The sequence below is a fragment of the Galleria mellonella genome, unplaced genomic scaffold (assembly GCF_026898425.1).
Source record: "Galleria mellonella isolate WM207_F2 unplaced genomic scaffold, CSIRO_AGI_GalMel_v1 utg56, whole genome shotgun sequence".
Classification (NCBI taxonomy): domain Eukaryota; kingdom Metazoa; phylum Arthropoda; class Insecta; order Lepidoptera; family Pyralidae; genus Galleria; species Galleria mellonella.
In genome coordinates this window covers 5,837,127-5,850,888 of record NW_026442117.1, presented here as the reverse complement: position 1 = coordinate 5,850,888, position 13,762 = coordinate 5,837,127, and the positions used below count along the sequence as shown (strand labels likewise).

Here is a 13,762-nt window from a genome sequence, read left to right as displayed (position 1 = left end):
AAATATAAATAAAAAAGGACACGATAATATTACTGCCATAAAATGAACCAAATTCCTGGAGAAGAATGACACGAGCGGTATTATCGGCGGGATAATAATATACGCCATAAAATGAATTACACGCTTTTGCATATAAATTCGTCCATATTGAAGAGACTTTTTGCTAGTGAAATTACAGGATACAGTGCATAACAACTTAGTCCTCGGGAATAGTTAATCCTCGGATAATGCATGATGGAGAAAGAAAGGTCTACTTTATATCCAGATCAAAGAACATGTCTCAGATGCGCGGACGAAGTCGAGGATAAAAGCTAGCTTATCATAAATATCTACTTATTAGTAAAATTATATTTTCTACTAATTCTTTTTTATACAACTTAGAATGGCAAACAAGCTGATGGCCCACCTGATGGAAAGTGGTAACCGTCGCCTATAGACATGAGCAGTACTATGGACATAACAGAGTATACTATTTCGCCCATGATAACCCCCATGCGTTACCATTTCTGAGGACTGAGGTGTTATTCCTCTGTACCCTAAAAATTCACTACCATATGTGGGATATACCTTCAAACCGAAACACAGCCATGCAAACATAACAGCTTCACAATAGAAATACAAATAGAACAGAGGTACCCAAGCAAATGACTTTTGTGTATATCTAGTAATTTCACTTTCCACTCTTTAATACAAAATACAGGTAAGGCAATGGCCGCAAAGCATGAATCGGATATATCCACAAGGAAATGGATTTCATAAAATCCCACGGGAAAAGCAGATAATAAGAACCGCGTGGGCGTAGCTTCAGGCTTTCTCTCGTCTAGTGTACACATATAAATTATAACAAAGAACATTGTACAACATGAATTTACAATTAATTTCGTTCCCATAAGCTTTTATAGCTAATAAAAATTTGACGTAAGCGAATATATCACGTTCCGTTCGACCTACGTGCTTGTAATCATTATAAAAATGTAAGACTGCAACTTTTTTGTATTTCATTACAGTTAATTTATTAATGTAATAATATCTCTTACTAGCTGTTTGCCTGTTACTTTTTTTTTATACAACTTAGAATGGCAAACAAGCTGACGGCCCACCTGATGGAAAGTGGTAACAGTCGCCCATAGACATGAGCAGTACCATGGACATAACAGAGTATACTGTTTCGCTCATGATACTCCCCATGCGTAGCCATTCCTGAGGACTCAGGTGTTATTCCTCTGTACCCAGTAAATTCACGCCGTATCCCACCCTTCAAACTGAAACACGTACGTTTTACTCTCGATACTCCATCTAGAATTAGTTTAAATCATTGCTTTTCTTACTTCTTAAATCCACGCGTACGAAGTACCGAACATAAAGTTTAGCTAATAAAAAAATATCCCTTTGTTTCGTTTGTAATGTAGGATAATGGTATATTTTCCTTTTGCGTCTCTTAATGTCGCTTCTAATTTGCCGATACGGACGGAAAACATTCGCGAAAATATCATAAATATTGTTAATTGGATATATAAATATATAATGTACATTTTTAGCAATTATTTTCTCTAATCATATTAATATATTTTTTTTTATGTGCATATATATTTATTAACATTTATTTTTCTATTTCCAGTAAATGGAGTAACGAGGTATGGCTAGTTGGGGGGAAAGGGATTGTTATTAATGGAGACTGAGAATCCCATTGCTAGCAATATACCCAACCAGGTCGACCTCCACGCGGTTCCCCCTGGAAACTATCATGGTTAATTCCTGATGAATTCATCATGATAGGCTCACTGACCTGTTTTCATTCTCATCTATCACCCTTCACTGGTGCTCCGCCAGCGTATCCCGTTAGCTCAAGCGGAGTTACCAATCCATTTTCATCCAACAAAAAAAAATGGAGTAACGATCTCAAATAAATTGCAGGTATACAATGGATGTAGGTGACACAGAGGTTACTCCTGAGGCAGTTCGGAATGAACACTAGATCCCTTTTTAGGATGGCGGTGGACATAGTGAAGATCGCCAACCTCCGGTAAGAGATGGCATCTTAAGAAGATTTTTCTATTTATATAAATAGAAAAATAGTGTGTTAAAAATTTATATCTTTAATATACTCAAATATATATTCACGTGTGCTAAAAATATAATATAATGTAGAATAAACAATAAAATATATTTTTTTTATTTATAATAGATTAAAAAAACAGATGGTAGAGAAAAAAATTTCTAAACGTTATATTAATTTGTTTGCTTAATTTAATTAAAAGTTTCATAGGTAGGTATTAAATACTTACAGGTATGTTAGCTTTTACCCGTGACTTTGCCCGCATAACTGGCATATTTATAGAGTGCAATTGCACAAAAGTGCCTAATAAATTTGTTAAAATTAAGGCACTATTATTTATAAATTACTAGTTTTTACTTGTGACTTCGTCTGCGTGACCGGGATTTGTTTACTGACCAGGATAAGAAGATATATCCTTCTCCATCCCATACAGGATGTGTATACCAAATCACATAGTGATTGGTTAAGTCATTAAGACGCTATAATGTAACAAACAAATATACTCACTTTTATATTTATAATATTAAATATAAGGATTTATAGGTAAATAATCAAGAACAGTACATTTTTATTGATGACTAGCGGCCCGTCCCGGCGTCGCACGGGTGGTACATTTTTAACATTTCCCTTCACTGCTCTGCTCCTATTGATCGTAGCGTGATGAAAAGTATACTATAACCTGGCCAGGATTATGAAGAATAATTGTATCAAGTTTCGTTAAAATCCGTCGAGTAGTTTTTGTTTCTATAACGAACATACAGACAGACAGACAAAAATTTTACTGATTGCATTTTTGGCATCAGTATCGATCACTAATCACCCCCTGATAGTTATTTTGGAAATATATTTCATGTACATAATTGACCTCTCTACAGATTTATTATAAGTATAGATAAGAACTATTGTCTACATTTTTTATTATTTATTTATTAAATTACAGAAAAACAAAGTCAATAAAGAAGGAAATTAAAGTTTTCATTTTTGTAAGAGGAAAAAACAAAGAAGAGTTTAAGAAAAGCAATATGTCTATTTTATACAACTTAGAATGGCAAACAAGCTGACGGCCCACCTGATGGAAAGTGGTAACTGTCGCCTATAGACATGAGCAGTACCATGGACATAACAGAGTACTGTTTCGCCCATGATACCTCCCATGCGTTGCCATTCCTGAGGACTCAGGTGTTATTCCTCTGTACTCAGTAAATTTACGCCGTATCCCACCCTTCAAACCGAAACACAGTCATGCAAACATAACTGCTTCACGGTTGAAACACGAATGAGACAGAGGTATCCAAGAAATCGACTTTTGTACAAAGTCTCCCTCTGGTATTTAAGTGTTAAAATATAAATATTTTCAAATTAATATATTACCTACTTTCAAGTTACAAATTGGGTTTATAATACCGTAATTGGTACTAATGACATTAAATTAAAATTGAGCCATGATTTGCGATTAAAATTTCTGCTATGTTTATTTCTGCTGCCCTAGCCATTTCACTGTACAGGGCCGTCTTACCCCAGCGGGGCAAGGGGTGCTCAATACTCGCGCGTAAAATTATAGGGCAGAATTTTTTTTTTACAACACAGGGGGCAAACGAGCGTCCCTTCATTTCATATTCTCGTCCTCAAAAAAAAATTGTGAAACATTTGTCGTAGTGAAGAGGACAGTGTAAAGCGATTTATTATTGGACGCCCCGCAGAATACCTTAAATTACCCTTTTTTTTGACATTTAGCTGACGAATCTATTAATTTTTATTTATTTAATTCTTTATTGTACACACCAGTTGTTTATAAAAATATGTATGAAATCAAATATGTATCAAATGTACGAAGGCGAGCTTAACTCTAATAGAGTTCTCTTCCAGCAACACCCAAAGTGGTAAGGAGCATCAATGTCAGCGGGCAGAGCGGTGTACAATATTGTGACAATTTTTAAACAAAGAAACTAGACAAAATTAAATTAATTACATTATATTTAATCGTATAAATGCATATATACATATACATTAATATATACTTACACCTATGCATATACTTACACATACATATACAGACATATACATATAATATACCTACATATATAGATAAATATATGTTTTTAGACATAGAAGATGCTCTGTAAGTTTTTAATAGTATTTTTGCTTAAAATAGAATAGGACAGCAATGTCTGGTGTACTGTTCTTTCTTGTACGCGCGGTAATGATAACGCATTTGCCGTTACTTAATGCACTATGAGGCTGGTCTTGGAAACTTATGAAAAGTTGAAAATACTATAAAATTCTCAGTATTTATCCGCAAATTATACTCTACAGCGAACTTATTTTTTATAATTTGTTCTTGTTGACCTACTTCTTGGTAAAGGTCTTCTTAATTTCTATCTGAAAGTTTCTACTCTATGGCTCTTCGAACCAGTCCCTTTTAAATGCAACTAGGTGATTAGGCGCATCTTGGATCGACCTTAGTGGCGCTGTCCATTGGTAAGTACCCACTGAGTGGAGATCGTTATCCACATATCGGGACTCATATGGCTAAGACGACCCACCCAATTCCACTTAAGCTGAATCAATTTCAGGTCAACTTTTATTATGTTAATAGACTTAATATAATAGAATATTCACTGACCTGCGTATGTGAGTAGAACATGGAGAAATTTGACACGATGACTGGCACGGGCAGGGCTATTGTTAGCACGCCTGCCAGGGCGCATAATGCCCCCACGAACATCCCTAAGTACGTCTTAGGAGCCATGTCGCCGTACCCCACGGTTGTCATGGTGACAATGGCCCACCATAGCCCGAGGGGGATCGACTTGAACTGATTTTCGGGGTTATCCTGAAAAATTAAACGTTAGTTTATTTCACATTTTTTTTACATTTACTTAGTGTAGCGAAGTAGCTCAAATTTAAATTAATGTTAATACAAGCTTTTACCCGTGATTTCATAATGATGAATCGTATCAGCGGTTACTGCAACTACTGGCAAAACCCCTCCCAAGGGGGAGGCTCATGTTCAACAATGGATAATCAAAGGCTGGTATGGTGATGATAAAGTAAATAAATAAACAAAATTTTATGAAGGTAGGTAATCCGTTAGATACATACATACTAACATACATATCTATCACACCTGTCTCCCGTTAGGGTAGGCAGAAACAATGGAACGCCAAATGCTTTGATTCAAACAAACCTCTTTCGCTTCTTCCTCATTCATCAATCTTTTCATACACGTTCGCCGGTTACGGGTACTTTTAATTTGGTCCTTCTTCAGCACGTCGCCTATTTGGTCAACATACGTCCATCTAGTGCGGCCCCTACCGACATCTCCATTCATTCTTGCTCGCTCGTAATCCATTAGAGTACGAAATAATAAGAAATAAATAAACCAACTCACTTTTAAATTAGTAAAAGAGAATATTTACTTTTAATTTAAATCACTTTTACAATATTATATGTAAATTATGTATGTAATGTATATTTTTTTTATACAACTTAGAATGACGAACAAGCTGACGGCCCACCTGATGAAAAGTTGTAACCGTCGCCTATAGACATGAGCAGTACCATGGACATAACAGAGTATACTGTTTCGCCCATGCGTTGCCATTCCTGAGGATTCACGTGTCATTCCTTTGTACCCTGTAAATTCACGCCATACACCCTTCAAACCGAAACACAGCCATGCAAACACAACTGCTAGTCCCGGCGTAGAATAGACCACCACTTTTTTCCTATGGGTGCTGTAAGAGCAGACTAAGGAAACTTAATGATAGAGTGATGAACAGCAGTGTTCCTCTTAAAACATCTCCAAAAATCTAACTGCGGTTGCCAATCCGCATGTCAAGCGTGGCAATTACTGGTAAAACCTCCCAAGACTTATGTTCAATTATCAACAGTTAATCAAATATGCCAAATAACATGAAGGTCGGTGATCCGTTAAGATACAAAGTGTAAATGGGAGCAAACAAATAAACCAACTCATTTACAGATTAGTAAAAGAGGATGGTCACTTTTAATTCACTTTTATTTTATTGTATGTAAATTCTGAAGCAATTTCGATGATTCTTTTTGCAAAAGACGTACTGGCGATTTTAAGATCTCCACCCTGAAAACTTATGACATTTTAAAAATAAGTGTAAGCAGCCTAGAGTTTTTTATTCCGTGGTCGCATAATTTGAAACGCTAAACCCAAGAAAATGAAACATTTTCATCTCAGATAGATCACTTGTTATGCAAAATGCCGGTTGATTACAAAATGTAAATCATAGTAGATTCTTATCAAAACTCAATAACTGGGTAAATCGAGTTAATCGAATAAAAGGACCCACAAAGGCGACGGGTAAATGTTTTTTAACAAATAATTAAAAGAATTTCTTGTTCGGTTTAATTTCTTTATTTTTTTTAATAAGTAATATGACTGTATATTTTTATATGCAATAAATTAAAATAAATAAATATAATACTGAAATACACAAAAGCTAGATGACTCGGCAAACTTTTTTCGGCCATATATATTTTTTTTTCTATATAGGTATGGTACTGTCCATAGTACTGCTCATGTCTATAGGCGACGGTTACCACTTTCCATCCGGTGAACCGTCAGCTTGTTTGCTATTCTTAATTGCATAAAAAACCTTATCACGTAGGTGTAAATAAAATAGCCTACGACCTATTTTCAGACCTGACATATATACACAAAAAAAACATAAAAATCGGTCAAGTAATTTCGGTGGAGTTCGATAACAAACATATCTGTGTATTTTGTGACAATAAATGTGGAAGGCATTTGAGGCCTACATTAAATACGTAAGTTTATGATTTTGGGCATCATGCCAGGTTTACAATGAATGTCACTTCTACTCAGTGTAATTCTTATAGTTTAGATACAAATTAAAAATAGGTACAGATATAGATTATCCGACAAAAAAAAATAGTAAATCCTTACATTATACAGATACAACATTATATAGTAATGAGTAGGGATAATATTTATATTATTACATGTATCACATCTCCCATTTTTAGAACTAACAAAATTTTTCATCGTGCCTCCCACCAAATTGTTTATAATTACTCCTCTCCATCCAAAGGTTGCCTGAAAGAGATCACTTTAAGCGATAAAGTCGCCCATTGTTTTCTCATTGTGATTATTTCTTGTAATTATTTAATTTATAATAAGTTTTCTATTGTAATTTTTTGGAGGAAACAATAAACTATCTACAACGTCTACATACAAATACAAAACAGGTTAACTTTTTTATCCATGTGTGCGTAAATAGGGTTACCGTAATTAATTAATTCATTAATCAGAGTATGGTGAAAAAGATATTGTAAGATTAAATAAAAAAAAAAATAAAAACGATACAAAATTATCACGAATATGTTTAAAATAACCGAGTAAATGAGGTATAAAGTTTCATAATGATCATTATAATTATTTTGTTCCATATCTGAGTATAGGCTTCCAATATGTTTTCGTTTTAAAATGGTTAAAAGTGGCCGCTATTATAAATATTTCATTTATATTAATTTATAAGAAATATGTATAAATGTTCCCTCTTCCCTTTCCGTGAGTGTTAGAAGAGACAACTGAGGTAGTTTGGGGGGAAAGAGATTGTTAGCAATGGAGTTTGACAGCCCCATTGCTAGCAATATGCCTTATTAAGTCAACTTCCACGTGGTTTCCCCTGGAAATCATCGTGAACAATTCTTGTTGAATTTGTCACGATACGAGTAGGTCAGTTATGACCTACTTCATCCTCACCTATCATCCTTCACTGGTGCCCCGCCGGTGTGTATCGATAGCGCGAATGGGGCTACCATTCCATTATCATCCATTAAAAAAATCTTAGGTAGTTTAATGGTTGAATGATGGGCAGCAGCGTCCTTCTTAAAACATTATCATAGCTTACCTGCTTGCCAAACGTGGCAACTACTGGCAAAACCTCCCATGGAGCAAATCACTGATATGATGATGATAAGAATGTACAAATTTATATTTATATTATAAAAGAAAGAATAGTCTACATTTCAAATTAAAAAAAATCGACACCGATTTGGGAAATTACTTATCCAATTAATTGCAACACTGGTAAAAATGGCGCATTTTGTTCTAATTAAAAAATTCGTCTGTCAAAATTGAGTCGGCTAAAGTGACATTTCGCTGAGTCAGTTTTGACTTGTCTTTGATAATTGATACTCTATCTATTCTAAGAACAAGAATAATATAGAGGTAATGATAATATAAAAATTGTAAATCATATGGTTACCTCCTTTCTTCTTATACAAATATAATTAGTAAAAAGAAGACAAAAGATACACCATCAGTTGCTATTTTTGTCAATTCATTGTAGGCTAGTGTATAGAAATTGTTATACGACCGTATAACCCTACCAAATTCGGATACAACCTGCTTGCATACTTTCTATATAAACTGTGTCGAATATATAATCTAGTAATGTAAATGAACAAAAATTTTACATACACATTTTCTATACACAAGCCTGCTATGAATTGAGATAAATAGCAACTGATGGTGTATCTTTCGTCCTCTTTTTACTAATTATACTTGCATAAGAAGAAAGGAGGGAACCATATAATTTACAGTTTTTATTTTACCGTTTCTTCTATGGAATTTCTTGTTCTTAGATTCTGTCTATATAGTCTAAGAGTAAAACAAACAATACCGAGTTTTAATCCAAGAATTTCTCTCTCAATATTTTATCATGTCGTGTCCGACCAAGGCGTACGTAGAATACATAAAATTTTATATACGCCTAGGAATCGCCTCGGAGCCCACGTGTTATGTTTTATTTTTCTTACGCAACACTTAAGAGACCACTGGGCTGTTGGGTTTTAGAAAAAGAAAACGGATCTTTTCTACAAACTATTTACATACGGGTACATAAATTGGATTGCCTTGTGGTCCCGGCATAGAATGAGCTACATCTTTCTTTCCCCTTGAGTGTTGTAAGAGGTTATTAAAATAATTTAATGGCTGAGAGATAGGAAGTAGCATCTTTCTTAAAACATCACCACTAGTATTATATAATCACCATTATTACGGACTTAGAAGGAGATTTTTAACAAAAGTCGTTGCTTGGGCACCTCTGTCCCATTCGTGTATCTACCGTGAAGCAGTTGTGTTTGCATGGCTACGTTTCGGTTTGAAGGGTGGGATATGTTGTGAATTAACAGGGTACAGAGAAATAACATCTGAGTCCTCAGAAATGACAACGCATGGGGGGTATCATGGGCGAAACAGTATACTCTATTATGTCCATGGTACTGCCCATGTCTATAGGCGACGGTTACCACTTTCCATCAGGTGGATCGTAAGCTTGTTTGCTATTCTGAGTTGTATAAAAAAAAACATAAATTTGAAAGAAAAGAAATATATAATTATTATTTTTTTATTCATAATTTAGAAAAATAAGTAGAAATTTAACATTCACGTTTCGATGTAACATTATTAGAAATATAGGAACAAATCTAATTCCGTGTAATGCCAATACAATTTCGGCCACGAAAAGGGTACACGTGTCGAGATATATTTATTTTTACACAATTGCTAATACGTTACGTGACATTATACTCGTAAAAACTGGGTACTAGCTGCCATGGTTTCTATCTGTCGTTTATTTTCTTCTCGGAATAGTGCGTGGGAACGTTTAGCAATACGGCGAGTTGGTATTGTAATTTGGCAGCAAGTGTACCGAATCGTTTTGATTTTATATTTATTTTATAAATATTATGAGTTAAATACGGCTTAGTATGAAAGCTACAAAGGTGAAGTATAAACGTAAAATGAATGTATATATATTTTTTTTAATGGGTGATAATGGAATGGTAACCCCACCCGCGCTATCGGTATACACCGGCGAGGCACCAGTGAAGGATGATAGATGAGGATGAAGCAGGTCAGTTAGCCCATCGTGACGAATTCAACAAGAATTGTTCACGATGGTTTCCAGGGGGAACCACGTGGAGGTCGACCTAATAGGGCATATTGCTGACAATGGGGCTGTCAAACTCCATTGCCAACAATCTCTTTCCCCCCAATGAATGTATATTATATGTTGATTGAAGAACTGCATATTTGGAGTAATTTATAATTTAGTTACAAAAAAGTCTCCAATATTTGTTAAAGAAAGGTCAAATTAAGAGTACGCAATATAAAAATGAATCATTAAGGACAGAGAATGAGAGATGTCAGGATAGACATACATACATATTTCCTTTCATCTCACCTATCATCTCTCACTGGTGCCCCGCCAGCGTATACCGTTAGCGCAGGCGGAGTACCCATTCCATCGACATCCATTAAAAAAAAAAAAACACAACTGCTTCACGGTAGAACCACGAATAGGACAGAGGTACCTAAGCAAACACTTTTGCATAAAGTCTCCCTCTGGTATACTATATTTATAGTACCAGTATAGTATTATATTAGCTGTGCTGTTAGTTATAAGTTTTGTTATCTCTGCTGTGTTCGCCATCCATGTCACACCATACATGGAACATTTAAAGAAATAAATATCTACCAATCTGACATCATCATCATCAACATGAATTTCCATCCTGCCAGTAACATTGTCAGCCAATAATTATTCGGTTTCATTCCTAAATTTGAAATAGTCGTATACTTTTTTTCCTATTGGTATTTTATTGAGAGCAATTCACATGACCAACTGTTGGAATGCTGAAACTGAAAAATAGTTGAGAACGTTCAGGGAAAATTGCAAATTGGAGCATGACACTCAATTGTGGAATTGAAACTGCAGGATCAATTATATTTGGTGTTTTCGCTACGATGTGTTTTATTATCAACTAGCTATATTTTACGAATTTGGCCACGTAATTCAGTATATAAAGTACCCTATATGTTAAGTTAGGATATAACCTATCCGTGTACCAAATTTCATTTAAATCCGTTCAGTAGTTTTTGTGTGATAGTGTAACAAACATCCATCGATTCTCTTATACTTTAACATTTACAATAGTAGTAGAACTACTTAAAAATGTGACCCATTTAAATTTTGCCATTGCAAGGCAATTTAAAAATCGAATTAAATACATTTTTTTTTAAACAAAAACTACTAACATAGTGATAAAAATAGCGTGAACAAATCTGAATGTACGAAGTATTGTTAGAACCCTTAAATCATCTCAAGAAATACTGGCAATATTTTTTGAAGAGTCTCTTTTACATTTTGGGGTTTAAAAGGAATGGTAATACATTCCTATCCTATCTCATAACACAGGTAGATAACATAACATTAAATTTCCATTGAAATCAGTCTTTAAATACAAAAGCCACATTTATATCAATTCCTCTGTTTGAGAGGTACGTTGCCAAAGACGTATACGTAGTCAAAGGATTCAAAGTAATGGTGCCCCTTTAAGTATCAGTGATTAAAAGCAACTTGGGAGCTTTAATTAATGAATAAAGACAGTACACGAATGCAGAACGTTTCGCGTCTGATTGATTTTACACTATTACTACTAACTCTTTGTCTTTATGGAACTAGTTTTGTAATTACTAGAATTTATTATACATTTTACCACCCTCCCGTTCATTGAGCGGTTAGAACTTGGCACTAACTTTGTTACGACTAACTTACTATTGTTTGTAAGGTTCACCCCACGGAAGTGATTTATCAATACTCATATTATTGATAGACCTTATAACAACTAGCAAAAGTTTTTGAAATACTTTATTAATTTACTCAAGTAGCTAGTAATTTAGATAGATACTCTTTATTGTTTCTTCTAAAAGAATACAGTAGACACTTATTACAGTTACAATCAATTATAAGAAATGATCACATTGAGAGAACAATTGGTGGATTTATTCCAAAAAGCGATCTCTAGCCAACTTTTGGATGTAGAGGAGTAATTATAATTTAGCGCTCAAATGCTGACTTGAAATGAAAATTTAATTACCCATCTGATGGATATTAGTAACTGTGATCTATATATATGCAGAATATCATGTTTTACTCAAAGAAAAACCAGAAATTATTGTGGAAAGAAACGATGGGTTCAAGCGGATGAAATTGGATTAGGATAAAAAAGCGTGCTTTAAAGTAAAAGGTGGGTATGGCAGTGAAATTACAGGACACAAAGACGTCCTGAGGAATGGCAATGCATGGGAATATCACAGTATATTTTGCGATATCTTTGGTGATATGTTCAGGCTTATATGTGACGATTATCACTTTCCATCAGGTGCGCCGTTAGCATTGCACTTCTAGGAGTTAAAGAGAAAAATTTTTTTAAACTTATTTAAGTACTAAACGTCCAAATAATTTACAAAATTTTCATATTTACTACATTAGCAAGATCTATAAAAAGATTCAAATACAAATTCTTACCTGAGATTTCTCAGCGTAGTAGACGAGACTCGCGAATATCACAATGCCGAGAACCAAAAAGAAAACGAGAAGCGTCAACTCCTTGGCCGACGCTTTGAACGTGTGCACCAATATCTTCAAACCTGGACTGTGCCTCGTCAACTTGAACAGTCTCAGGATCTTGATGATGGAAATGAACTCCAAGATATCAGCTTTGTCCACGTATTGTTTCACTATAGTTAGTTCCACTAATATGTCCATGTAGAAACTCAACGTTGCTATAAAGTCAATAATATTCACTGGTGATTTTATGAATTCTATCATATTTGGCGCTACCTGTAACAAAAAAAAATAACTTTTAGTACATAATTATAAGATGCAATTACAAAGAAATGTGGTAATGGGTCAGCTATACAGCTTGAGCAGTCGATAACCAATGGGGAAAAAAGTTTGTACCAGAGGGAGACTTTGTACAAGTCATTTACTAGGGCACCTCTGTCCCATTCGTCCGTCCTCGTTTTGTTGTTCTCGTCCCACTTCGGTTTAAAGGATGGGATATATCAGTGAATTTACAGTGTACAGAAGAATAACACCTGAGTCCTCAGGAATGGCGACGCATGGGGGGTATCATAGGCGAAAAGGTATACTCTGTTATGTCCGTGATACTGTTCATGTCTATAGGCAACAGTCACCACTTACTATCAGGTGGGCCGTCAGCTTGTTTGCCATTCTAAGTTGTATAAAAAAAAAGTTTCTTACGCTTCTCGTAATATGGGGCATTTTCCATCAGATTGATCGGCAGCTCATTTGCCATTTTAAAATGAGAAATGGAATAACAAAATAACGGACTATTTAAAAGAAAGGTAGAGACAGTTGTTGGAATATTAACTGTGAATTTTATCTTAAGAATCCGTAAGAGGTGTGCTAAGTCAGTGTATCTTTTATAGTTCATCTTTGAACGTGTGATTTTAACTTTTTAATTTTATGTTACATAACTGCCTATCTATTATGTTTGTACTACTATAATGTTGCTACTCTAAGCTTAATTTAGTTGATTGTAAGTATTAGCGGTGTCATGTTCATTTAGTTTAATCTTGTTTTTATTTGTACGAACCTATAATTGGCTTGTTGTATTTACTGTCTTTTTTCTTATTATGGAATTTTCTAACTATTGGTCTTTTTTAATAAAAAATAAAATAAATAAAGGTTGCTTTTGTAATTGTAATGTAATTATAGAAATTATCTCACAGATATACAGAAAAATAATAGCAGTTTCTGCCCGGAGATAACTGACAATTATGTCAGCTTACTTGTACCACACTTCACCGATAAATTACAGATTTATATTTTCTTT

General features: G+C 34.5%; 1 protein-coding gene across 2 annotated transcripts in view; it reads right to left on the bottom strand.

The window, feature by feature from the left end:
* LOC113515742 (potassium voltage-gated channel protein Shaw-like) overlaps nt 1-13,762 on the bottom strand; it is a 324,996-nt gene that overhangs the window by 106,087 nt on the left and 205,147 nt on the right. For both annotated transcript variants that reach the window (XM_052899177.1, XM_052899178.1), the window contains exons 6-7: nt 12,430-12,744; nt 4,680-4,889 (exon numbers count right to left, since the gene is read on the bottom strand). In XM_052899177.1, the coding sequence (XP_052755137.1) occupies nt 4,680-4,889; nt 12,430-12,744 (525 nt within the window). The remainder of the gene's footprint in view (nt 1-4,679; nt 4,890-12,429; nt 12,745-13,762) is intronic.